This window comes from Xiphophorus maculatus, chromosome 18 (assembly GCF_002775205.1).
Source record: "Xiphophorus maculatus strain JP 163 A chromosome 18, X_maculatus-5.0-male, whole genome shotgun sequence".
In the NCBI taxonomy this organism is placed as follows: domain Eukaryota; kingdom Metazoa; phylum Chordata; class Actinopteri; order Cyprinodontiformes; family Poeciliidae; genus Xiphophorus; species Xiphophorus maculatus.
In genome coordinates, this window is record NC_036460.1 from 25380274 (window position 1) to 25406153 (window position 25880).

General features: G+C 39.5%; 2 protein-coding genes and 1 pseudogene across 2 annotated transcripts; 1 reads left to right on the plus strand and 2 right to left on the minus strand.

The window, feature by feature from the left end:
- The first annotated feature begins 2427 nt into the window (after positions 1-2427).
- On the plus strand, positions 2428-6379 carry LOC102230350 (extracellular calcium-sensing receptor-like). Its single transcript, XM_014475590.2, has 8 exons — positions 2428-2681; positions 3072-3366; positions 3457-3746; positions 3852-4147; positions 4665-4870; positions 4973-5194; positions 5282-5405; positions 5481-6379. The coding sequence occupies exons 1-8, from the start codon at positions 2428-2430 to the stop codon at positions 6377-6379; spliced, it is 2586 nt and encodes an 861-aa protein (XP_014331076.2).
- On the minus strand, positions 5871-13054 carry LOC111611925 (annotated as a pseudogene).
- An 8513-nt stretch (positions 13055-21567) lies between these two features.
- Positions 21568-25440, minus strand: LOC102225158 (extracellular calcium-sensing receptor-like). Its single transcript, XM_014475654.2, has 8 exons — positions 25367-25440; positions 24681-24975; positions 24304-24593; positions 23809-24104; positions 23095-23300; positions 22763-22984; positions 22541-22664; positions 21568-22466 (listed from the first exon to the last, which is right to left on the minus strand). Exons 1-8 carry the CDS (start codon positions 25423-25425, stop codon positions 21568-21570), a joined length of 2391 nt encoding a protein of 796 aa, XP_014331140.2. The 5' UTR covers positions 25426-25440.
- Positions 25441-25880: the final 440 nt, after the last annotated feature.

The following is a 25880-nucleotide window of genomic DNA, read 5'->3' on the forward strand; positions in this document are numbered from 1 at the left end:
GTGAGAATTCAGGTGAGCGTGTGGCACCCTGGAGTGAACATTTCAAAGATGAAGCCTCAGTCGAGACGTCAACCCGTACAGGGTCAAACTTTTGATTAAAGCCATTCACAGACCTGCTACGGCCAACCACTGAACTCAGCTCCAATAAACTCAATCCTAATCTCAAGATAATATAAACTGTCCAAATCTCCATCCCTCAAAGTTCTCTTTTTGAGAGTGACTCTGTTTTTCCTGGCTATAAACCTCCCTCATTATACGTCACATGTTTGTTCATCCCACATAGGACACTGTCGACATGGAATTTAGTTCTGTACATTTCCTCCCTACATTTCATTACCTTTGAAAATAGTCTTGTTCTTAAGAAACCTTTTTATTTTTTTGATATTTTATGAAAACAGAGCCATGTCTGTGTGGTATTTTGGGTCGTAACAGTGAGACAACACTAGAAATGATCAACAAGGGCTAAAGGTCAAATGTTTCCCATCACTTAGGATGAACCCATCGCAAAGTGACATCGACAGTAGTGACAACAGTTGAAACATTTTCCACTTCCTTGTGTTGCGTCGTTAACCCAGGTGTCCACATCTACGTGTCCGAGCTCAAAATTCCACATGCTTGACTTTGGCCAGTCGCTTGGCTGGAGGAGGGCAAGTGATTATCGCCTCATCGCTCAGGTTCCATACAAAACGAACCAAGAGGCAGCGACGCCCATGAGATTATTGTTTTTTAATTGTTGTGGATGTGTAGACCTTTGTGGGCCTCAGGGGAACATCTCATGAATAAAAAGCGTAGAAAACCGATCCTGGCGAATGCCAAAAGAAAGAATGCATACCAAACTTCCCATGATCCAGTGAAGTTCTTAAAGGTTATAAAGGTTGTTGAAAGTGTAGTCAAGAAAAACGTTCATCCAGCAAGCAGATTTACGATTTGGCTAAACATAACCAAAATATCAACAGACACATAATCACAATCATGAAAAAGACATACCTGCAAATGTAACTAATGTAAATTTAAATAGAAGAAAACCACTGGCAGTATGACTGCCAAACAGGCAAGTGGCCAGGGAAAGCGAGATCTGCACCTCTCTGCTTAGGCTGCTGCTCCACAAACTGATCTCAAATTTAACAAAAGATAATGGATGGATTTGTGTTTGTGATTTTTTTATGTTTCGTACTCTTCTGGAACAGCGAAGGTTGCGCAGCAAATTACATTTGCTTTGAGAGGACTTTTGTTGATTTGTGTCCATATGTTCATAATGAGTTTTCATACATTTATATCTGTTCTGGCTGACTGTCCTAATAATCTGTCAGTATCCACATCAGTAGGATTTATTGCCCCAATATGGAAATGTTGTTTTTTAAGACATGTTTAGTTGTGGTAAATGCTGCAATAAGTGTCTTGGGTCATGTAGGGTTGATGGCAGCCATGTTTTGTTTACAGCATGACCGTTTATGGAAATGCAAAATCAAGAGAAGCGTCAGCTTTAGCGGACCACTGTAAATGCGAATACAAGGTTATGGATTAGGAAGGGCCAAAAAAGGACTACAGCAGACGTCAGCGTTGGATCATGAAGGCAGTGGAGTTTTGGGAGCGAGCCCACACATGAGCCGGTTGTACCTGAAGCGACATCCTCCAGCTATAAGTCAGCAGCAGGGGGCAGTGTCGGCTCGTCAGTACACTGATGGGGTGACCCCGCCTCTGGGAACAACAGCTGTGACACCACTGACAAAGACAAAAGAAGAGAATTTAATGATTGAGAAATCATAGCAAAAGTAACCTTAAGGCTTCATTGCAAATAGACACAATGAGTTTATTGGAAAATCAAGAGAAATAGCTTAGCATTTAGTTTTCCCATGTAATCCACGATGTTTTCGAGTTTTTTATGTTTGGATCTGCCATAGTCCTACACAGTAGTTACAGATATCATAGTGTATTGAACTGGGTGACAATCCCGTTACTTAAAAACTTGTAACACTCAACATCGTTCAAAGTGTCTATTGGTACAACAGTGGTTTACCCACTTTGATTAAGCATATTTTTTATGTATGAACAATATTTTCACAGTTTCAACCTGTGTGCTTCCTTTTAACAAAAAATTACAATTTTCTTTTTACCTAAAACTCAATTGTGAAGTTTAACCAAAGATAAAGTTCACAAAGACCTTTATCTTTTCCAATGATATTTTTTTTTCATAATATGTACAATGCTAAATTAAACGTAAACTAAGGCGAAGTTGAATGCAGGTTATCTCAAACATGACTTCAGATAAGTAGATAGATGTGAACCCACCCTCTTTCCAACTCGTGACGTGATGTAGGCGCTTATAAAACTTTAAAACGACATTTACACCCGTCTAAAGGAGCCTGAGGAGCGGAGATGTGGACTTTTCTTGTAGATCCGAGATTCATAGTCAGCTTGTTGGAGCTGATGTCACTGGTTCTGCTGGGTGGGTTTGTAAATGTTCTGAAACAGAAGACAGAGCCTGCAGAGGTTTTTAATGTTGCTGGAGTCAGCACTGAGGCTTCATCCACCAGGTGTACTCTGCTGGGTACGCCTTGTGCACCTGCGTTCTCAAAAGACGGGGAGTTTATCATCGGAGGGGTTTCCTCTATTCATTACCAGCTTTACACAGTGATTTATAATTACACCACCAAGCCTGAGCCTCCGAGATGCACAGGGAGGTTAGTAAGAAGAGGTGGAAGACGATGTTACGTGTTTGTTTTATGTCTTATGCAAAGTTTGTCGTCACAGTCTTGGTGTTACAATAGCATGTTGGTAATGAAACACACTCCTGTCATCAACATGTTTTATCGTTAAATTATTTTAGAATGACAAAATCTAATTTAAATATACTGTAAATCTAAAATATAAATCTTTAAAACTTATTTAACAGATTTGATGATACAGTAAATTTCGCTGAATAAATTGAATATTTTATTGCCGATGCACATGTGAATTGCATAATATTATGCAACAATTTAATGTTTTGCATGTTCAAATGTCTTTTGAATTTCATGAACCCCTTTTTTAGAGCTTTTGTGTGACCGTTACATCTCAATGATTTTCTTCAGCTTCAATGCCCGGGGGCTGCGCTTCTTCCGCACAATGATCTTTGCCATTGAGGAGATAAACAACAGCACAGAGCTGCTGCCAGGAATCAAACTTGGATATCAGATCTATGATTCCTGCGTCTCGGTGCCTGTTTCAGTGCACATTGCTTTTCAAATGGCAAACGGTCAGGACCCTGTTATTTACAAAGGAGATAATTGTTCTCAGTCTGGAAAGTTGGTGGCTGCTGTAGGAGACTCTGGATCCACTCCATCCATCAGCATGTCACGCATCATGGGGTCCTTCAACATTCCTCTCGTAAGTAGTTTAAATTCTAAATCTTAAAAATGTATGAATTTATTTGACCTGTTCTAATAGGAAGTTTCTTTTTTCCTTTCTTGACTGCAGGTGAGCCACTTTGCCACTTGTGCCTGCCTGTCGGACAAACAACAGTACCCTACTTTTTTCAGAACGATTCCCAGTGACCATTATCAAGCTGATGCACTGGCCAAGCTGGTGAAACACTTTGGTTGGACTTGGATAGGAGCCGTCCATTCAGACTCAGATTATGGAAATAATGGCATGGCCTCTTTTCTAGAAGCTGCACTCAGAGAGGGGATCTGTGTGGAGTACATTGAATCCTTTTATAGAAGCAACACACAAAGTAAGATCCAAAGAGTTGCAGATGTTATCCGTAGGTTTGTACATTGATATTTTTTCCCCTTTTCTCAATTTTATAATTTGAATATAATTTTAAAGATTACCTCAGTCTGAGCACTAAACACTTGGCTCTGTCTTTTCAGTTCAACAGCAGTGGTTGTTGTAGCGTTTACAGCTATTGGAGAAATGAAAATCTTGCTGGAGGAACTGGCCCGGGATCCTCCTCCACCTCGTCAGTGGATCGCGAGCGAAGCCTGGATAACTGACTCAAACCTGATGAGATTCAGTTTCTGTGCGGGAGCCATCGGTGTTGCTATTCAGAAATCTGTCATCCCAGGTCTGAGAGATTTCCTCCTGGATCTCTCTCCCTCTAAGGTGGCTGCTTCCTCACTGCTGACTGAGTTCTGGGAGGATGCATTCAACTGCAGCTTGACAGAAAGTGAGAAGGTTTTCTTTATTTAGCCAAAATTGTGAAAGAAAAATAAGTAGCTTTCATTATCAATACAAAAGAATCTATTCCTTTTTAGGTGTTCTTTTTGTACTAAATGGGATACAAAAAACTCAAAGACAAAGATCTGCTTGCAGATATAAAATGACATTGGAAACATTGTGTAGGATCTCATCAAAGTAAAAGTTTTGTTAATTTACTATGTTCTCTTTTATAAAAACCCTAGATCTGATTTTTTTTATTCCAAGTATTTTATTTAATATCATTTTATCTGGAATATATTACACTTTTTAGATTTTTAAGCAGGAATTTTTAGGGCAGACAATTTGCATGAAACCATGCTGTTTTCTTTCTTACACTTTTGTTTTTGTTTAGTTTGACGTTTGGTGGAACGTGAAATACAATAGTCATGTATTTACATATGAATCTGTAATGGGATTTTACTTCTTTTTATCTATTTTAACAATGTGCTGCCCTCTCCATTTATCTCTTATTTGTTTTTCTTCAGCTAGTGATCCAAACAAGAGAGTGTGTGATGGAACAGAAGATCTAAAAACCCTAAAAAGTCCGTACACTGAAACATCTCAGTTAAGAGTTTCTAACATGATGTACAAGGCTGTTTATGCAATAGGGCATGCTATTCACAATGCAGTGTGTGAAGAAAAAAATGCAACTGTTCAATGTGACAAACACATTGGACTGGAGCCCAAACAGGTCAGTCTTTAGAATTTTAACGAGCCATTAGACTGGTAACTTCATGTAAAATGAATTTAATTGAGAAATTATATTCCCATGATGTCCTTTGTTCATTTGAAGGTTTTTACTGAATTACAAAAAGTAAACTTCTCTAAGAATGGCTATCATGTCTCATTTGATGCAAATGGAGATCCTGTGGCTTTTTATGAGCTGGTAAACTGGCAGAAAAGTGAGAGTGGAGTTATTGAACTGGTAACAGTGGGATATTATGATGCATCACTGCCAAAGGGCCAGGAGTTTCGTATCAACAGGAACATAACCTGGGTGGACGGTGGGACACAAGTAAGCAAGGAACAACAATGTAGCAAATTAACTTTCGTCAAAACTCTTTCTAAAATACTATTTTCTTTTTATCTATTTGTGTCCAAGGTTCCAGTGTCAGTTTGCTCAGAGAGTTGTCCTCCAGGAACTCGTAAAGTGTTGCAGAAAGGAAAACCAATCTGCTGCTATGACTGTATACCATGTCCTGAAGGAGAGATCAGTAATATGACAGGTAAAGTCAAATATAAGTCAAACATAATTACATCTTTGAATATCCTTTTTATTGTTGTTTGATTTATTTTTTCAGATAATCCTGACTGTTTCCCATGTCCCAGAGAGTTCTGGCCAAATTCAAACAGAGATGCTTGTTTCCACAAACCTGTGGAGTTTCTTTCCTTCGATGAAGTCCTGTCAATCATCCTGGCTACACTCTCCATCAGTGGAGCCTGTCTGGCCATTATTACAGCAATAATTTTCTTTCATCACAGAACAACGCCAATTGTCAGAGCCAACAACTCTGAGCTGAGCTTCCTGCTGCTCTTCTCTCTGACTCTGTGTTTCTTATGTTCATTAACTTTCATTGGAGCCCCCTCTGAGTGGTCCTGCATGCTGCGGCACACAGCGTTTGGCATCACATTTGTTCTCTGTATCTCCTGTGTTCTTGGGAAAACTATAGTGGTTCTAATGGCCTTTAAAGCTACACTTCCTGGTAGTAATGCAATGAAATGGTTTGGTCCAACACAACAAAGAATGACTGTAGTGGTTCTCACATTTATTCAAGTTTTAATATGTATCATTTGGTTGGTTGTGAGTCCTCCCTTCCCAGTGAAAAATCTGACCACCTACAAGGAGAAGATCATCCTGGAATGTGCGTTAGGCTCTGCTGTTGGTTTCTGGGGTGTGCTCGGCTACATCGGCCTGCTGGCTGTGTTTTGCTTTGTGTTAGCTGTTCTAGCTCGGAAACTACCTGATAATTTCAACGAAGCCAAGATGATAACCTTCAGCATGTTGATATTCTGTGCAGTCTGGATCACCTTCATCCCAGCTTATGTCAGCTCTCCTGGAAAATTTACTGTGGCTGTGGAGATATTTGCTATTCTGGCCTCCAGTTTTGGACTGATACTGTGTATATTTGCTCCAAAGTGTTTCATAATTTTGTTTCAGCCAGAAAAAAACACCAAGAAATATTTAATGAACAAACACTGATGTTATCTTATTAGAAGAATGGTCTCTAAATCACAAAATATGTAGATGATTTTTGAAGTGTTATTTTTGAAACATCTATTACAACTTATAAATGCAATGTGATTTGACTCTGACAAAACATAACCTGACTTGAATTTCTTTTATGCCTTTATTCAGGTTAGATTCTCTAGCCTCTACATCCCATTGCTCATCTCAATTGCAAAATTGTCATTTACACAAGCATGGAGTTCTTATTTCTTTGAAGTAAGAACAATTTGACATACCCTTAGTTCCACTTGACATTTTTTTTTATCATAAATCAGTCATTTGAGATAAGGATAAGCACAGGTAAAGGAAATTTACTAAATCAATCAAAGTAAACCAAATCAAGTTAATTAAAGTCTTGGTTTGTTGGCTAGTTCTTTTTGTCTTTTTCCACAACATTCTCATTGAGGACATTATCCGTTGCTCATAATAACCAAATATTACCCTAAGAAAATGATTATCAATGGTAATGTCGAGTGACATGTAGAAAAGAAATTGGCATAAATAAGAAATAAAAGCTGGACTAAGTATATGAAAACCATAACATTTTAATAACAGTATCTTCATGATAAAATAAGTCTTCATTGTTATTGTGTCAACATATAACGTGTAGAACAATGAAACTGGTCATTAAGAATTCATAGTAATAAACCGTAAATGATCAATGATAAGCAATAACAAAAGAGTATGTGAGCATTGACTTTTTCCTGTAGCAAACAAAGCTAGTAGACTCTGACTGGCATGAAAATGACTTCAAAGTTCCTCATTTCATGCACATAAATAAAAGGTAAAAAGATTTTAAAAAAAATAAGAGACTATGAATTCCTATTAATATGCCAAAAATAAAACATTTAAACATATAAAAAATTATACAGTCTACATGTGTTTTGTGGACTTGGAGAAGGCGTTCGACCGTGTCCCTCGGGGAGCCCTGTGGGGGGTTCTCCGGGAGTATGGGGTACCGGGCCCTTTGATACGGGCTGTCAGGTCCCTGTATGACCGGTGTCAGAGTCTGGTCCGCATTGCCGGCAGTAAGTCGGGCTCGTTTCCGGTGAGAGTTGGACTCCGCCAGGGCTGCCCTTTGTCACCGATTCTGTTCATCACTTTCATGGACAGAATTTCTAGGCGCAGCCAAGGTGTTGAGGGGATCCGATTTGGTGGCCTTAGGATCTCATCTCTGCTTTTCGCAGACGATGTGGTCCTTTTGGCTTCATCAGATCGTGATCTGCAGCTCTCGCTGGAGCGGTTCGCAGCCGAGTGTGAAGCGGCCGGGATGGGGATCAGTGCCTCCAAATCCGAGGCCATGGTCTTGAGCCGGAAAAGGGTAGAGTGCCTTCTCCGGGTCAGGGGGGGTGTCCTGCCCCAAGTGGAGGAGTTTAAGTATCTCGGGATCTTGTTCACGAATGGGGGAAGAAGGGAGCGGGAGGTCGACAGGCGGATTGGCGCAGCGTCTGCTGTCAAGCGGGCGCTGTACCGGTCCGTCGTGGTGAAGAGAGAGCTGAGCCAAAAAGCGAAGCTCTCGATTTACCGGTCGATCTACGTTCCCACCTTCATCTATGGTCATGAGCTTTGGGTCATGACCGAAAGAACGAGATCGCGGATACAAGCGGCCGAAATGGGTTTTCTCCGTAGGGTGGCTGGGCTCTCCCTTAGAGATAGGGTGAGAAGCTCAGTCATCCGGGAGGGACTCAGAGTAGAGCGCTGCTCCTTCACATCGAGAGGAGCCAGTTGAGGTGGCTCGGGCATCTGGTCAGGATGCCTCCTGGACGCCTCCCTGGTGAGGTGTTCCGGGCACGTCCCACCGGGAGGAGGCCCCGGGGAAGACCCAGGACACGCTGGAGGGACTATGTCTCTCGGCTGGCCTGGGAACGCCTCGGGATTCCCCCGGAGGAGCTAGAAGAAGTGGCTGGGGAGAGGGAAGTCTGGGCCTCCCTTCTGAAGCTGCTACCCCCGCGACCCGACCTCGGATAAGCGGAAGAAGATGGATGGATGGATGGATGGAAAAATTATAACATTAAGAAATGCACAGGACTGCATCTGACCTTGAACGTATGCGTAAATCCACATAAATTAAATTAATTCTACAAAGTCTTTGGTAAGTCTTCAGCTGACATTGAACTACAAATCTTTTAGCTAAACAGACTATGTTCTCAGGATTGCTAAAAATCTTTTGAAGATGAATGTTGCTCTTTAAGGAAGGCATTTTCTTTTCCTGCTAAGATTGAAACTCTCTACATTTTCTCGAGCCAGATTCATTTCCGTTAGCTAATCCATTCTGGAGCAATGCTAAAGTAACTTATCTCGCCATAACGAGCAATGTTCTCGTTTTAAACAAAAAGCATTTATCATTTTAGCGAGAAACTGCTCCTAAATCTATTTCCAAGCACTGGATAACAGCATGTGAACATGCCATCAGCTATCAGATAGCTACTCATTGTGGAGGAGTGTTTTTATGAGTTTAATCTTGAGCAGCGTCAGGGTTGCACTTGTCTCTGAAGATCAGGCACCCAATGAGGAAGCGAGGACTGGTGCATCTCTGGTCATTCTGTTGGAGTTTTAGTGTTGTGCTCATCCGGTGTGAAACTCTGGAACTACAAAAGATGTGTATTTTGGTTCTCTGTTTAGAATATTTATGTAAATAAATTAATGTGTGGATATTTGTTTGCATCTTTCGATTGCATTACATACACCCAAAAGGTTTGCGCATAAAAAAAGAAATAAACAAAGTGCCACAATATAGATTTATTTGTATGTATAACAAATAATCAGCTAATCTAAATAGTTTTCATCATGTTTGGCCAGCAATGAATTTCTATGGGACAGAATTATGTTGAGTCCAAAACAACCACAACCTCCAGGCTCTCCATTGCTGAGCACCCCTTATACAGATGTTAACCACAATAGTGAGCAACAGACAGTAATGGAGATATTCACAGCTGGGTGGAACCACATCAGACCGGTTTGAGTGAGACTTTACAATGGGGAGGCTTCTTTTATAAGTTACTCATGACATTACAAAAGTGCAAAATTCACTGGATTAAATAACTTGGAACATATCTAGAGATTAAAATATCTTGCCAAAATTGAATTGAATTTTTATTGCATGTATGCACGTACAAAAAGAAAACAAACAGATACAAACATTTGATCAGACCAATGGACTCATAATATATGGGTAAAAGTGATCAACATATTTTTATAAAAGTTATACCTGCACTGGTCAATAATAACCACAATGATACTATATGAGGTTGGGTAGTTTCTAAAATCTACCCAAAATAAAATGCCTGACAATAAAATAGACACATAAAGTCAGGTGAAATCAAAAACACAAACTTAGGTCACAAATTAATTGAATTGATATTGAGATCAATTGAAAACTGTTCAGAATTATACTTACAAGTTAAAAATATCTAAAGTACCTGCTAGGAGTTTTTAGTGTTTAGGAATTCAATTGATAATACACTTCTTCTGTAATTTTGCTGCTATTCTTTAGATAATTTACCATCAGTTGTTTTTCAAATATTTTTTAGTGTTTTTCTCTGGCTGAAACAAAATAATGAAACACTTAGGAGCAAATATACACAGTATCAGTCCAAAACTGGAGGCCAGAATAGCAAATATCTCCACAGCCACAGTAAATTTTCCAGGAGAGCTGACATAAGCTGGGATGAAGGTGATCCAGACTGCACAGAATATCAACATGCTGAAGGTTATCATCTTGGCTTCGTTAAAATTATCAGGTAGTTTCCGAGCTAGAACAGCTAACACAAAGCAAAACACAGCCAGCAGGCCGATGTAGCCGAGCACAGCCCAGAAACCAACAGCAGAGCCTAACGCACATTCCAGGATGATCTTCTCCTTGTAGGTGGTCACATTTTTCACTGGGAAGGGAGGACTCACAACCAACCAAATGATACATATTAAAACTTGAATTAAAGTGAGAGCCACTACAGTCATTCTTTGCTGTGGAGGACCAAACCATTTCATTGTATTACTACCAGGAAGTGTAGCTTTAAAGGCCATTAGAACCACTATAGTTTTCCCAAGAACACAGGAGATACAGAGAACAAATGTGATGCCAAACGCTGTGTGCCGCAGCATGCAGGACCACTCAGAGGGGGCTCCAATGAAAGTTAATGAACATAAGAAACACAGAATCAGAGAGAAGAGCAGCAGGAAGCTCAGCTCAGAGTTGTTGGCTCCGATAATTGGAGTTGTTCTGTGATGGAAGAAAATTAATGCCGTAATGATGGCCAGACAGGCTCCACTAACAGAAAATGCAGCCAGGATGATTGACAGGACTTCACCATAGGAAAGAAACTCAACTGGTTTGGGAAAACAAGCGTCTTTGTTTGCATTTGGCCAGAACTCTCTGGGACATGGGAAACACTCGAGAGAATCTGAACAAACAAAAAAAATACAAATATTTTCTTATTACATAAGAATTTAAGAATGTGGATAAATTTGAAAACAAATTTGACTTTACCTGTCATATTACTGATCTCTCCTTCAGGACATGGTATACAGTCATAGCAGCAGATTGGTTTTCCTTTCTGCAACACTTTACGAGTTCCTGGAGGACAACTCTCTGAGCAAACTGACACTGGAACCTGCAATAGAGACAGAGAAAAGAAATTCAATTATTTTACAACCAGCATTATCAAAACAATTAATTATTGATAAGACAATCATTCTTTTGATCATATTACTTCTTTTCTCCCTTCCAACCAGGTTAAGTTTCTGTTGATATGAAACTCCTGGCCCTTTGGCAGTGATGCATCATAATATCCCACTGTTACCAGTTCAATAACTCCACTCTCACTGTCTGCCAGTTCACCAGCTCATAAAAAGCCACAGGGTCTCCATTAGCATCAAATGAGACATGATAACCATTCTTGGAGAAGTTTACTTTCTTCAATTCAATAAAACCCTTCAAATAAAAGACAAAGGGATACTGTGAGTCACCTTTTTTTTTTTAGAGTGGATAAAAAAGTTGGTAACCTCTAATTGTTCATGAAAACAGAAATATATTTTTCTGCATCTATGGACAGACCTGTTTGGGCTCCATTCTGATGTGGTCATCATATTGAATTGATGTCATTTTTTTCTGACTCACTGCATTGTGAATAGCATGCCCTGTTGCATAAACAGCCTTGTATATCATGTTAGTAACTCTTAACTGAGATGTTTCAGTATACGGGTTCTTGAGGGTTTTAAGATCTTCAGTTCCATCACACACTCTCTTGTTTGGACCAGCAGCTGGAGACCAACAGATACATTTGTTTTGCAAACTACATAATTTAGCATCGTGTACTCTTTATGTTATCTTCAATCAAAAAACCTGTAAATGTTTTTTAATAAATTCATGCAGCCCTATTGATTTGCCTCCGTAATTAGACTACCTACACATCTCTACAGATTGGATTTGGATATAGTATTGCTATTATTAATCAAAGTTAAATCAATCTAATTATCTTCAGGTCTACTTACTACTTACTTGTTGTCAGGCTGCAGTTGAATGCATCCTCCCAGAACTCAGTAAGCAGTGGGGAGGCAGCGACATTAGATGGAGAGAGATCCAGGAGGAAATCTCTCAGACCTGGGATGACAGATTTCTGAATGGCAACTCCAATGGCTCCCGCACAGAAACTGAAGCTCATCAAGAGTGGATCTGTTACCCAAGATTCACTCCCGATCCACTGACGAGGTGGAGGAGGATCTCGAGCCAGTTCTTCTAGTAGGACTTTCATATCACCAGAGGCTGTAAATGCCACCACAACCACTGCTGTGGATCTGAAGAGACGACAGAATGTGTTAGGACAAACTAGCAGCACATCACAAAATTTAACCCTTTCTACATATATTAGTGATACTAATTACATGGAAACATTTCTTAAAAACAAACACAAAAATCAAGATCTCCAACAATAAAAAAATCTGCACCATTTTTGTAAATTTATTCTAAAACAAACTTAAAGGTTAGGTCTACAAAAGCACAAACCTACGGATAACGTCTGCAACTCTTCTGATTTTGCTCTGTTGGTTTGTCCTAAAAAAGGATTCAATGTACTCCACACAGATCCCCTCTCTGAGTGCTGCTTCTAGAAAAGAGGCCATGCCATTATTTCCATAATCTGAGTCTGAATGGACGGCTCCTATCCACGTCCAACCAAAGTGTTTCACCAGTTTGGCCAACGCGTCAGCTTGGTAATGGTCACTGGGAATTGTTCTGAAAAAAGTTGGGAATTGTTGTTTGTCTGAAAGGCAGGCACAAGTGGCAAAGTGGCTCACCTAAAGCAAAAACAAAAAGAAGGGAAAAATATTAGGAAGGGTAGAATAAATTGACACATTTGATAGTTTTAGTCTAATCACCAGAGGAATGTTGAAGGGCCCCATGATGCGTGACATGCTGATGGATGGAGTGGATCCAGAGTCTCCCACAGCAGCCACCACCTTTCCAGACTGAGAACAGTTATCTCCTACGTAAACCACAGGATCTTGACCGTTTGCCAGCTGAAAAGCAACATGCACCGAGACAGGCACCGAGACGCAGGAATCAAAGAGACGATATCCGAGTTTGATTCCCGGCAGCAGCTCTGTGCTGTTGTTTATCTCCTCAATGGCAAAGATCATTGTGCGGAAGAAGCGCAGCCCCCGGGCATTGAAGCTGAAGAAATGGAGTAGGTGAAAGATGACATTTAATAAAAACTTTTAAAACTGTCTCATTTACATAAAAAAAAACATTCAGTCTGACAAGAAAGTAAGAACAAAGAAATTAAACAGAGAAGAGTTGGAGAAAGAGAAATAACTTGTAATTCATTTGTATAACAAAACTAAATAATTTGGTATTCCGTTAAATGTATTGTAATACATGGTATTGTTGTATTGCATTTTAAAATATAAAAGCAAGAAACATTCAACTTAAAAAACTGAATTTGCAGATTTATTTTTTAAAGAAAAACTCATTACCTTTGTTTTTCAATCAGAAGTCAAACATTAGATTAGCTGAAATGAATGAAAGTGCCCAGAAACCATCACAGCCTTGTAACAATAGACCAAAAATCTTGTTGCTTATGAACTTAAAGCTTTATGAACTAAACCTATCTGAATATTTTCCCCCAGCATCACAGCAAGCACAAATCACATGTAACATCATCTTCCACCTCTCCTCCTTACTAACCTCCCTGTGCATCTCGGAGGCTCAGGCTTGGTGGTGTAATTATAAATCACTGTGTAAAGCTGGTAATGAATAGAGGAAACCCCTCCGATGATAAACTCCCCATCCTTTGAGAACGCCGGTGAACGTGGCGTACCCAGCAGAGTACACCTGGTGGATGAAGCCTCAGTGCTGATTCCAGGCTCAGTCCTCTGTGTCAGGACATTTACAAATTGAGCCAAGAGAACCAGTGACATCAGCTCCAGTAAAGTGACTGAGAATCTCGGACCAATAAAGAGGGTCCGCATTTCTATCCGTCGAGTTTCGTTTGCTGTGTGTAAGTGTTGTTTTACAGGCTTATGAACATCTATGTCACGTCAGGTGTTCATTAGTCAGAGGGTGGATTCACCTAAGAGACTAAAACCTCTTGACGACATGAATACGAGGCCTATTTCCACTTGGTTTCTCCTTCAACTCTATCAACAAGAACGCTCCTGTTCTTCTTAAAATTTAGTGAAAACTCTATAGATTTTGTAAATTGTACCAAAATTCCATAATTACTAACTTTTCTCAAGTTTTGCATTTGAAGCGTTTTGTGTTTTTTCTGAATGCAGGCTCAAACTGCCCATAATTGACTTTTTAAAAAAAAATTATTTCTATTATCACATGTAGACCAGGGAAAGGGTTGCTGGTCAGGATTTGTACTCTTTGTTGTTTGTGAAGTCTTGGAAAAAACAGCAACAGCTTTTTACAATCATTACATAGTGGTCAAATATTTCAAGCAGGGCGATATCATGCACATATTAAAGAATACGAAACTGTAAATGATAAACAAAAATAAATAAAAAACAAATAATCAAGATTACAAATAATCGGTAGCAATGAAACTTTTTGAAAAGCTGAAAACAGATGGCTAACATGCATTTACCTTCTAAAAATCCATCTGATCAACAATTTAAGTTGGCGCTGCCATGAACGTGTATGTCTATCTATTCTGGAAATCAAGTTTCTATTCCTGCGTGGAACAATAATGAAGGTAAGGTAATTTGAACCGTTTAAACTCAATTGAATCAGGTTCACAAGAACGTCTTGGAATGGGTCTTCAGTACACTGAGCAGTGAAATTGGTGCTGTTGATTACAAATACGCATTTGGGACGACGGTGGTAGGACGGTCATCTTGTAAATGTCGGGTTGACGGTTGGAGTCTACAGCTCCGTCCGTCTCCGTCATTGTGTCTGTGGGCAAAACACTTAACCCTCCTTGTCTGCTGAGGTTGTGGTTAGAGGGCCTGGTGGTACTGGTGCATAATAGCCTCGTTTCTGTTGGACTGACGCATGGACGTTGTGGCTAATATGCTGATGGTGCAGCTTGCCACCATCAGTGTGGGAATATGTGCATGACTGGATGAGTGGGTCCTCTAGACTTGAAGTGTCATACAGATGTAGGTAGGGTTGCCACCTTTCAGAAATCAAAATAAGGGACGCCCATCAAAATTGATCTCCAATCAGAGTAGCATACCTTCAACACGTTTATACTTAAGTAGATTTACTTAAGCTTTAATGAAGTAGGTGTAAAAAGTATTTGGTAAAAATCTACTGAAGTACTGAGTAATTGATCATAACACCTGATTTAATATTCAAAATGTATCCTCAGACAGCTCAAAATATAAATGTTATGTGATCATTCTGGTACTTTAAATAGTATTACCAAAATATTTATACAAATAAGGAGTTAGATTTTGAGGCTGGTTCTAGACCAAATTTACCATGAGGGCCAGTGTAGTCAGTGTTTTTTTTTGTTTTGTTTTTTTCGTAAAAAAGAGTTAAACAAAATAACAGAGCAATATATTTCATTATTTAATATTCTGAGCCAAAGAGCCACTTGTGTCTCCAGATTCAGGTTGCAGATCCTGATCTAGCAAGTGGAAAATGTGATCCTATCTCCATACAGCAGCTAAAAGTGCAAAATTCAAATTTTTTATTACTAGCAATTGTTAAAGTAAAATTGTGAAGTTTAAAAACATCTACCACTGAATATTAAAAAAGACATTTATTTAGTATAATTTCTTCAGTTCCCCTGTTGCCCCCCGTCTAGAACCGCCTCTGGGGTGCAGGTCTGTGACTGGTGTATTCTTGGTTAGCATGTTTTTTCTTCATTGACAGGAAGTCAAGTTATCCAAACTGGTGAACCACGTTAATATTTACATAATACATTAAATGACCGCTGAACATTCATAAAAAATATCAACATTTCTAAATAAAACATACAGAAAGTCCTAACAAACCGTTTTAAGGTAGGAAATATTTATGTATGTACTGTTAATCTATTAGTATGATTTGTTCTATAAATTGCCATTCATATTACTTTGGCTGATACTATTATTATATATTAAATAAATTATCATCCAAACTCAACATCCTAAGCAAATAATCAAACCATAACAGTCTTTTAAAAGCACAATAAGAAACTGAATCAATAATAAAAGGTTCTGTACTGTATCAGCCTCAGGAGATGACTGAGGGATAAAGAGACGCTAACGGGTCTGCAGTGTTCCTCTCTGGATCCATTCTGTCTGATACCAATCACATCATACAGCAGCACACTGCATCACGATGGCCAAGTTTTTTAAATAATTGCCTGTTTATCCTGGAATCAGACATTGTTCAGCCTGGAATATGAGTCTCTCCACTCACATCTCTATTTTTGTTAGAGTTCTTACTTCTAAGGACAGTGGAGTATCAGGTGGAGGACATTTTAAAAGACACGGGTTGATAGCAGCTCACCGCGGTGGCCAAAAGATGGTAGTGTCCATCTGTAGGCAACGGTGACAACAGCGTCGGACTGTAGCGTTCTGAGCGTACTTTATCTCCTGCCATGACAATTTAGCTGACCTTAATGTTTCCTGTGTTTTATTTTGGTCATTATTGTTACACTTAGTGTTGATATGTGTGTGATAGGCATGTCTGTTGGACATTTATAGAAATACGGAACAAATCGCGTCCCATATCGGTTAAATACGCAACATTTATCAGCCAAATACGGGAGGATTCTGTATTTTACGTGATGGGTGGCAACACTCAGAAACCCTGTATATTTCTGAGGGGTTTTTTTCTTTTGGCTTCATAATATTTGATAACAAAAATTTAAACTTTTCAATGTTTGACATTGTCTAGCAAAATGCTTTTACATCAGTCTGCAATAGAATGTTCAGTTCCAATGGTATCAATGACATCAGCAGTGATGACAAAACTCTATGATACCACAAAGGAGTCTCTCTCTTGAATGTAGCTCACAGACAGCGTTTTCTCAGACCTGTTCCACAGTTCTATCGCGACAGATCACTCTTCAGAGCACGTTCGAAATTAATTGAAACAAGCGGGATATCGATTCCAGATATTACACGCCTTTCAGAGTAGCAAGAATTTACCAAAACATCGACATGAAGCAACAACAGATTGCTTGTGAACATGAAGCTTTTCCAGCTGAGCTTTCATGGGTCGACATTATGGACCTCAACATCCAAGTCGACTATGACGCTGTCATTTTCCCTTTGGAAGGAGACACAGACAGCCCAGTTAAGCCGGAAGATGAATCAGGAGAGATCCAGGGGGAATCAAGTCCTTCCGGCGACTTGGAGAGTCCAACATCATTGGAAGTCGAGCAGAAAACAACTCCCTCTGCTGGTTTCGAGATCACCCCCTCGGTGGAAGTCGTGGAAGAGTCAAGCCAACACGTCATTGACCTGACAAGGCAGGTAGACGATCTTAAAAAAGAACTGCAGAGTAAGGCTTTTGATCTCCATAAGGAAAGAGACCGAAGGATTGCATATCAGGCTGAAGTCAAATCACAGCAGGAAGAGATTGAGAAACTGCAAAAAATGGTAGTAAAAGAACATCACCTGCGAGTCAAACGAGAACATGAAATAATCGTGCCAGAGATGAAAGATCTATCAAAGGTTTCTTGCTCGTCCAAAGTTACAGTTGACAAGAGCATTCTTCAACAGCTGGAATATTTCAAGAGGGAGGCTGAAAAATACGCCTCCCGCAATAAAGGTTTGATAGAAGTAATGGTTGAAGAGTACAGAGTGAGACTTAAATATGAGGAGCAGCTCAAAAGTCACACTGAGCAAGCTTCCAAATTCAAAGCACAGGAGGAAACGATGAAATCTCTGCAGGGTCAGGTTGCAGACCTGAAGGTGAAATTGAAACTTGCTCTGGAAAACAACCATCCTAGAGTCTCCACCCAACCAGAGGCCCCCCTGAAAACAGAAGGTTCCCTACAAACAGAGGAGTCCAAGCAAACACAGACCTCCAATCAATCAGGGAGGTCTGAGCAAAGACAGACCCTGAATCAACCAGGGGTCTCCCATAGCCTGGTTCGGCCTTTGCACCGACCCACACCCAGGTTGCAAACAGAGGAATCAACGCAAAGCCAGACCTCCACACAAACATGGAGGTCTGAGGAAAGACAGACGTCAATGCGACCAACCTCTACTGGTTGCATGAAGGGCCTTCACGTTGGCATTGGCGTGAAGGCCAATCTATGCCCTGCTCGGCCTTTACGGCGACCCACACCTAGGTGGCACTAACCTAGGTCACTATAAAAAGCCCAGGTTTCGCTAACACTGGGCATTATGGAAATTGGATTCTTTACACAAATTTGGGATCTGCTGATCAGGTAAAATTTCTCAAAAATTAATTGATTAATTGGTCTCTCTAAATTATCCTAAGGTGTAAATGTGTGTGTGCAAATATACGCATGTTAAATGATGGATGGATGAATATTTGTTAAAAATGTTTGACAGTAGAACATGAAACAGAGAATTTGTGAAAATGCATCTGGCTCTGCTACTGTCCAGAAACAACCAATCAGAACCAAAAGTTTGTCTTTTGGTTCTGATTGGTTTCTAATGCATTGAATGTGCTAAGGCACATTCAATGCATTAGACCAGCGTTTCCCAATTCCGGTCCTCAGGCCTCCCTGCTCTGCATGTTTTAGATGTGCCTCTATTCCAGAGCAGCTGATTCAAATGATTGCATGACCATCAAGTGCTGCAGAAACCTGTTGATCACCCATATATTCAATCCAGGTGTGTAGCAGAAGGGAAACACCTAAAACATGCAGGGCAGGGAGGCCTGAGGACCGGAATTGGGAAACGCCGCATTAGACTAACAGTGTACTGCAGCTACGCAAGTGGCAGAGAAACACTAACGTTATATCATCATTGTTTATAATGATTTAGAAAACAAAATGCTGTACAAGTTTGTCAAAGCTATTTCGACCCACATTAGATCTTAGCATTGATTTCCCTTCATTTTAGTAGCTGCGATTTTGCCTAACCCACACATTTTTCCTAACCCTAACCAATACTAGTCTATTCCTAACTCTAACCTTAACTAAAACTTAATTAGCATCTTACCTCTAAACATTACCCCTGACCCAAAGCAATGAGTCCATCATATTAGGACCAGCGTTTGGTCCTAATATGATGGAACTAATGCAGGGTTTCTCAATTCCGGTCCTCAGACCCCCTGCTCATGTTTCAGGTGTTCACCTTCTGCCACACACCTGGATGGAATCTGTGGGTGATTAACAGGCTTCTGCAGTACTTGATGACTGCAGAAGAGATCATGCAATCATTTGGATCAGCTGTTCTGAAATAGAGACACATCTAAAACATGCAGAGCAGGGGTTTAAGGACTGGAATTGGAACTGGCCTAATGTGACACTGGACATATAATGGTGCGTTCACACTAAATGCGTTTTGAGCATCAGGCAGGTCTGGTTTGCATTCTAAGTCTATGTGGAGGCGCGTCGAGGGCTATTGCGTCGCGCTTCTAGCATCTAGCGCAGCCCAATTTGAACCGTTTGGAGCGTTTGACACATCTAGCGCATCCAACGCTCCACATAGACTTTGAATATAAACCAGACTCGCCTGACGCTCAAAACGTGTTTGATGTTAATGCGCCATTAGAATGTTCAGTTCCGCTGGTAACAATGACATCAGCAGTGATGACATCACTCATCTTTGATGCATCAAATGAACCTCTCTCTTGACTGTAGCACACAGACTGTTTTTTCAGACCTTCTTCCTGTTTCAGACAATTATTTGAAGACACAGAATCAGCCCAGTACAGGTTCACATTCTCAGGTGAGAGAAACTCACCTGGTATAAAGTACATTTTTCAGTGCTGAAATTACATTTATTAATTTATTCAAAGCATGTCATGAATATGTGTGCATGTACTCCATCTTAAGTCCAGAGCATTCTAGTTTTGTGTTGCTTTTTCCACCACTAGATGATATGCATATAGCATATAACATAAGCAGCACTACTCAGAGATGCAATGAGTTTATAACAGCTGTGCGAATGATCTAATCGTCTGTTGATTTGCAGCAATTCACATTAATAGCAGATGTAGAGGGCCCCAAAGTCAAATTTTGCTTTTGCAAATTTGTGCTTCACTAATCCTCCTGGAATCTGTTCTGGTTAAGCATTTCCAAACATCACCAGATCTGATCTTTCTTAAAAAAAATCATTATGTCCATGTTATTTTCTTTGTTATTCTAGAGTCTAGACAATATACTTATTTCTGTAATAAGCAGTTATAGAATCTTTAATACAAAGGTTCAGCTTATGTCACTCGGAATAGCCCCCAATTGTTACCCCATATGCTACTGCATGAACAATATACAATGCATTTCTAGATTTTTTTATCTGTACACAACCACAGAAAGACAGAATATGGCTAAACAGACTCGACTGATATAACGTAAAACAAATTGAAACAACATAACAATATTACTTTCCAACAACTTCCAGAACCGTTTTATTTCATAGCTGATAACTGACGGCACAAGCGGAACAAGACAGAGTGGGGCCGGGGGCCAGTTCTAACGACCGGACCCTTTATATTCAAATAATAATCATCATAATACAACTTTACAACATAGACATGCCTGCAACAGCGGAGCTTACAAGTTTCATCACAACAGAGAGCGGCTATGTCATTCTGAAGCCCATCAAACAGACATAAAGTATAACAAACCAAGAAATGTGGAGAGCTCAAATTTATTTTTCTCATTTATCTGCCTCATGTTACATTATAGCGAAATAATGACATTTTTACAAATATATATATATAAAAAAACATATTTTTTATGAAATTTCCCCACAGGTTTAATGGTGCACTAATGAGCACTAACTACTTACTTTTATAAGGGATACGAGTTTCCTGAGGATGTTATCATACTATGTTGTGAGGAACCACTGCTCCACCATTGGCAGGCTTTATTGGGCCCCATAAGTTGTATTTACTTTGTGTGTGCTACAGCTATGCCGTCAAACCACCAACCAAAATGCAAGCAACCCTCCCCACAAAACCTGAGAAACAATCAACATTGGAGACAGAAACACATTTTTAATTGACTGTGTTAATAATGCAATAAAAGCAAAACACAAACAGATACAGTGTGATAAAGTGAACTGGCTGTATTAGTGAGAAGGGTTAAGAATAACATTTTTCTTAAACTTAATTAAAAATTAGATCAACAGACATTACACATACATTTTATTCACCTGAAAGCCCAACAGTTAGGGATATAGTACAGACCAAACGTTTGGACACACTTTCTAATTGAATTCAATGAGAAGGTGTGTCCAAACTTTTGGTCTGTACTGAATACAGACCAAATGTTTGGATACACAGTTGTGTCCAAACATTTGGTCTGCACTGTAGGTCTGTGTATAATTCTTCATTTTGATCTGAGTACCAAGAAAATCTTTTTTTAAGACGTAAAATATATGTCATAAAAATTGTAAAAATTGCAAAGTAAAAGAACATCTCTTATAGTCACGATTCAGGGGTTTTGAACACGACAGAAATTAAGTTTTTGACAAGAACTAAGAAAACATCATGCATTGCTAATTTACCAAGAATAATTAGGTTTACAAGTGGCAATAAAATGCACCATGACATCTGACAATCTTTAGGTAATTTATGGTCAGTGTTTGTTCATCAAACTTTTCCTGTTGTTTTTGTCTGGCTGAAACAAAATGATGAAACACTTTGGAGCAAATATACACAGTATCAGTCCAAAACTGGAGGCCAGAATAGCAAAGATCTCCACAGCCACAGTAAATTTTCCAGGAGAGCTGACATAAGCTGGGATGAAGGTGATCCAGACTGCACAGAATATCAACATACTGAAGGTTATCATCTTGGCTTCGTTGAAATTATCAGGTAGTTTCCGAGCTAGAACAGCTAACACAAAGCAAAACACAGCCAGCAGGCCGATGTAGCCGAGCACAGCCCAGAAACCAACAGCAGAGCCTAACGCACATTCCAGGATGATCTTCTCCTTGTAGGTGGTCAGATTTTTCACTGGGAAGGGAGGACTCACAACCAACCAAATGATACATATTATAACCTGAATAAATGTAAAAGACACTACAGTCATTCTTTGTTGTAGAGGTCCAAACCATTTCATTGTATTACTACCAGGAAGTGTAGCTTTAAAGGCCATTAGAACCACTATAGTTTTCCCAAGAACACAGGAGATACAGAGAACAAATGTGATGCCAAACGCTGTGTGCCGCAGCATGCAGGACCACTCAGAGGGGGCTCCAATGAAAGTTAGTGAACATAAGAAACACAGAGTCAGAGAGAAGAGCAGCAGGAAGCTCAGCTCAGAGTTGTTGGCTCTGACAATTGGAGTTGTTCTGTGATGGAGGAAAATTACTCCTGTTATGACAGTGAGTACGGCTCCACCAACAGAGAATGCAGCAAGGATGATTGACAGGACTTCATCGAAGGAAAGAAACTCAACTGGTTTGTGGAAACAAGCGTCTGTCTTTGCATTTGGCCAGAACTCTCTGGGACATGGGAAGCAATCAGGAGAATCTAAAAACAAAATGAAAAAAAAATCAGAGTATGCAGCCATATTTTTAATGAGCATTAATATTTCCAAAATGTACCTGTCATATTACTGATCTCTCCTTCAGGACATGGTATACAGTCATAGCAGCAGATTGGTTTTCCTTTCTGCAACACTTTACGAGTTCCTGGAGGACAACTCTCTGAGCAAACTGACACTGGAACCTGAAACAGAAACAGCAGCAAAACAACAATTTTAAACTTTTATGTTGTTTGATTTATTTTACAAGCAACATTGAGTAATTAGTCAAAAGTCATGTTACTTGTGTTCCACCTTCCAACCAGGTTAATTTCCCGTTGATATTAAACTCCTGGCCCTTTGGCAGTGAAGCATCATAATATCCCACTGTTACCAGTTCAATATCTCCACTCTCACTTTTCTGCCAGTTTACAAGTTCATAAAAAGCCACAGGATCTCCATTTTTATCAAATGAGACATGATAACCATTTTGGGTAAAGTTCACTTTCTTTAATGCAGCAAATAGCTAAGCAATAAAAGAAACACAGATGGAAAGTAGTTAAAAGCTTGTTTAACATGCTTATATTTTCAGTCTTTTCAGATTAAGCTCATAAATCTACAACTTAATAAACTGACCTGTTTGGGCTCCATATTGCTGTGTTTGTCACATTTTGTCTTGTTCTTTGTTTCCTGACATACAGCATCATGTATGGCATGTGCTACAGCATAAACAGCCTTGTACACCATGTTGGTGATTCTTAACTGAGATGTTTCAGTGTACGGGCTTACAAGCACTTTAATATCTTCAGTTCCATCACACTGTCTCTTAGTTACAACAGCAGCTAAATAAAATTTGGATTATATCAACACAGATGTCCCAATAAACACATCAAAAATTGGTAACTTGAAATGCAGTATGATTGAAATATTCTGAAAAGTATATTTTAACACAAAAAAATACTCAAACTTTTCTTTTTTTAAAAAATGTACGAATATCTAAAGATAATGTGACACTGGCAACATTTATAAAGTACAACAGGGAAAATGCTGCATTGGGATTAAATCCACCACTGTATAAGGTGGATAACGTAAAGTCATATAACCCAGATCTCTTTAAACAATAAGTCAGCCAATAACAATGACTATTATCAGTTGGAAGGATACCAGATGTTCAGACATAAAAGTGATTCTGTCTTTTGTGGGAACAGATAGAATGGACATTCAGAACCACACCAGTATATAAAAGTGACATTTAATTTTGTTTTTTAAGTCTCAATAAAAAAAGATACACATACAGTTGCATTTTGAAAACACTGTAAAACAAAATATTGTGAAAAGAGCATAACTCACTTGTTGTCAGGCTGCAGTTGAATGCCTCCTCCCAGAACTCAGTCAGCACTGAGGAGGCAGCGACATTAGATGGAGAGAGATCCAGGAGGAAATCTCTCAGCCCTGGGATGACAGATTTCTGAATGGCAACTCCAATGGCTCCTGCACAGAAACCAAAGGTCATGGAGTTTGGGTCAGTTATCCAGGATTCACTACCAACCCATTGCCGAGGTGGAGGAGGGTCCAGAGCCAGCTCCTCTAACAGGAACTTCATGTCACCATCAGCTACAAATGCAACAACAACTGTTGCTGTTGACCTGTAGAGAAATTGTAATGTGAATTAAACTAACAAGGACATTTAATAATAACATTAAATATAATTACAATTTATTTGAACTCATATAAACATAAATCTATATCCATACTTGAAATAATAGAAAAGACTTTATATAACAAGATAAAGTGATCTCTTCTGAAAACAATTTAAGGTTTTCTGAAGAGGTTCAGCATCAACACCTGCGGATAACGTCAGCAACTCTTCTGATCTTGCTTTGTGGGTCAGTCCGATAAAATGATTCAATGTACTCCACACAGATCCCCTCACTTTTTGCTGCCTTAAGAAATGATGCCATGCCATTATTTCCATAATCCGAGTCCGAGTGGATGGCACCAATCCAAGTCCAACCAAAGTGTTTCACCAGCTTGGCCAGGGCGTCAGCTTGGAACTGGTCACTGGGAATTGTTCTGAAAAATGTTGGATATTCTTGTTTATCTGACAGGCAGGCACAAGTTGCAAAATGGCTCACCTACATAGAAAAAACCATTAAGGAGAAAAAGTATCACCACATGTACATCTTTAAAGTTTCATTCAGAAATTAATGCAGTCTAATCACCAGAGGAATGTTGAAGAGCCCCATGATGCGTGACATGCTGATGGATGGAGTGGATGCAGAGTCTCCCACAGCAGCCACCACCACTCCAGACTGAGAACAATTCCTGCCCTGGTAAAACACGGGGTCCTGGCCGTTCACTAGCTGAAATGCAACATGCACAGCTACAGGCACAGATGCGCAGGTGTCATGGATCTGATAGCCCAGTTTGATTCCTGGCAGCAGCTCTGTGCTGTTGTTTATCTCCTCAATGGCAAAGATCATTGTGCGAGAAAAGCGCAGCTCCCTGGGATGAAAGCTGCAGAGGATCAGTGCATCATTTAGTTAATGTCAGAAAACGTTCAGGATAAAATACAAAAAGACAATATAAACTAGTAGCTGTCAGAAACTAATTAAAGCCTGTGTAAATAATCAACAACTGATATTACTCTAAAATATTTTCTCAAAATGTTGCTTGACTAAAGAAACTTCCGAGAATAAAACAGCTCAAATGAGTTCTGATTTAATATTAAAATGACTAAAAAAACCATGAGCAAAAACTCCAAAAAGCACAAAAAAACAAAACTCTTTGATTTAGACCAAATAATACAACAACAATTCTGCTTATTGTGAAACATGAAAATCACATATCTAATTAATTTTTCTAAATATCACAGAACATTTGGCACAAAAACGTCCCGTTAACTAACCTCCCTGTGCATCTTGGAGGCTCAGGCTTGGTGATGTAGTTATTAATCACCGTTTGCATTTTGTAGTGAATTAAGAAAGAGCCTCCAATCACAAAATCTCCATGCAGTGAAAATGCGGGTGCAGGAGGAGTACCATGTAGGATGCATTGCTCTGATGATAATGATGTGACGCTGCCAGCAGCAGCAGTCAGAGCTTCTGTAGGGACAATCTTCTGTTTCAGATCATCTAGAGTCCCACCCAACACAAGAACAATGATCAGCTCAAACAAACTCACTGCTAGTCTCAAGCCAGTCTCCATTTTTCAAGTGTCTTTATGAGGAGGTGTGTATTTACTGGCCTTTAAACATCTTTGATATGTCAGGTGATCATTAATTATTAACAACATGACCTCATCCAGTCATCTTTGATTGTCTTAAAATGACCTTACATAAAAAATTCCACTTTGTTTTTCTGTTTTATTTTTATATCTCTAAATTTCCAGCTTTCCACAATCACTTAACTCAATAATACTTT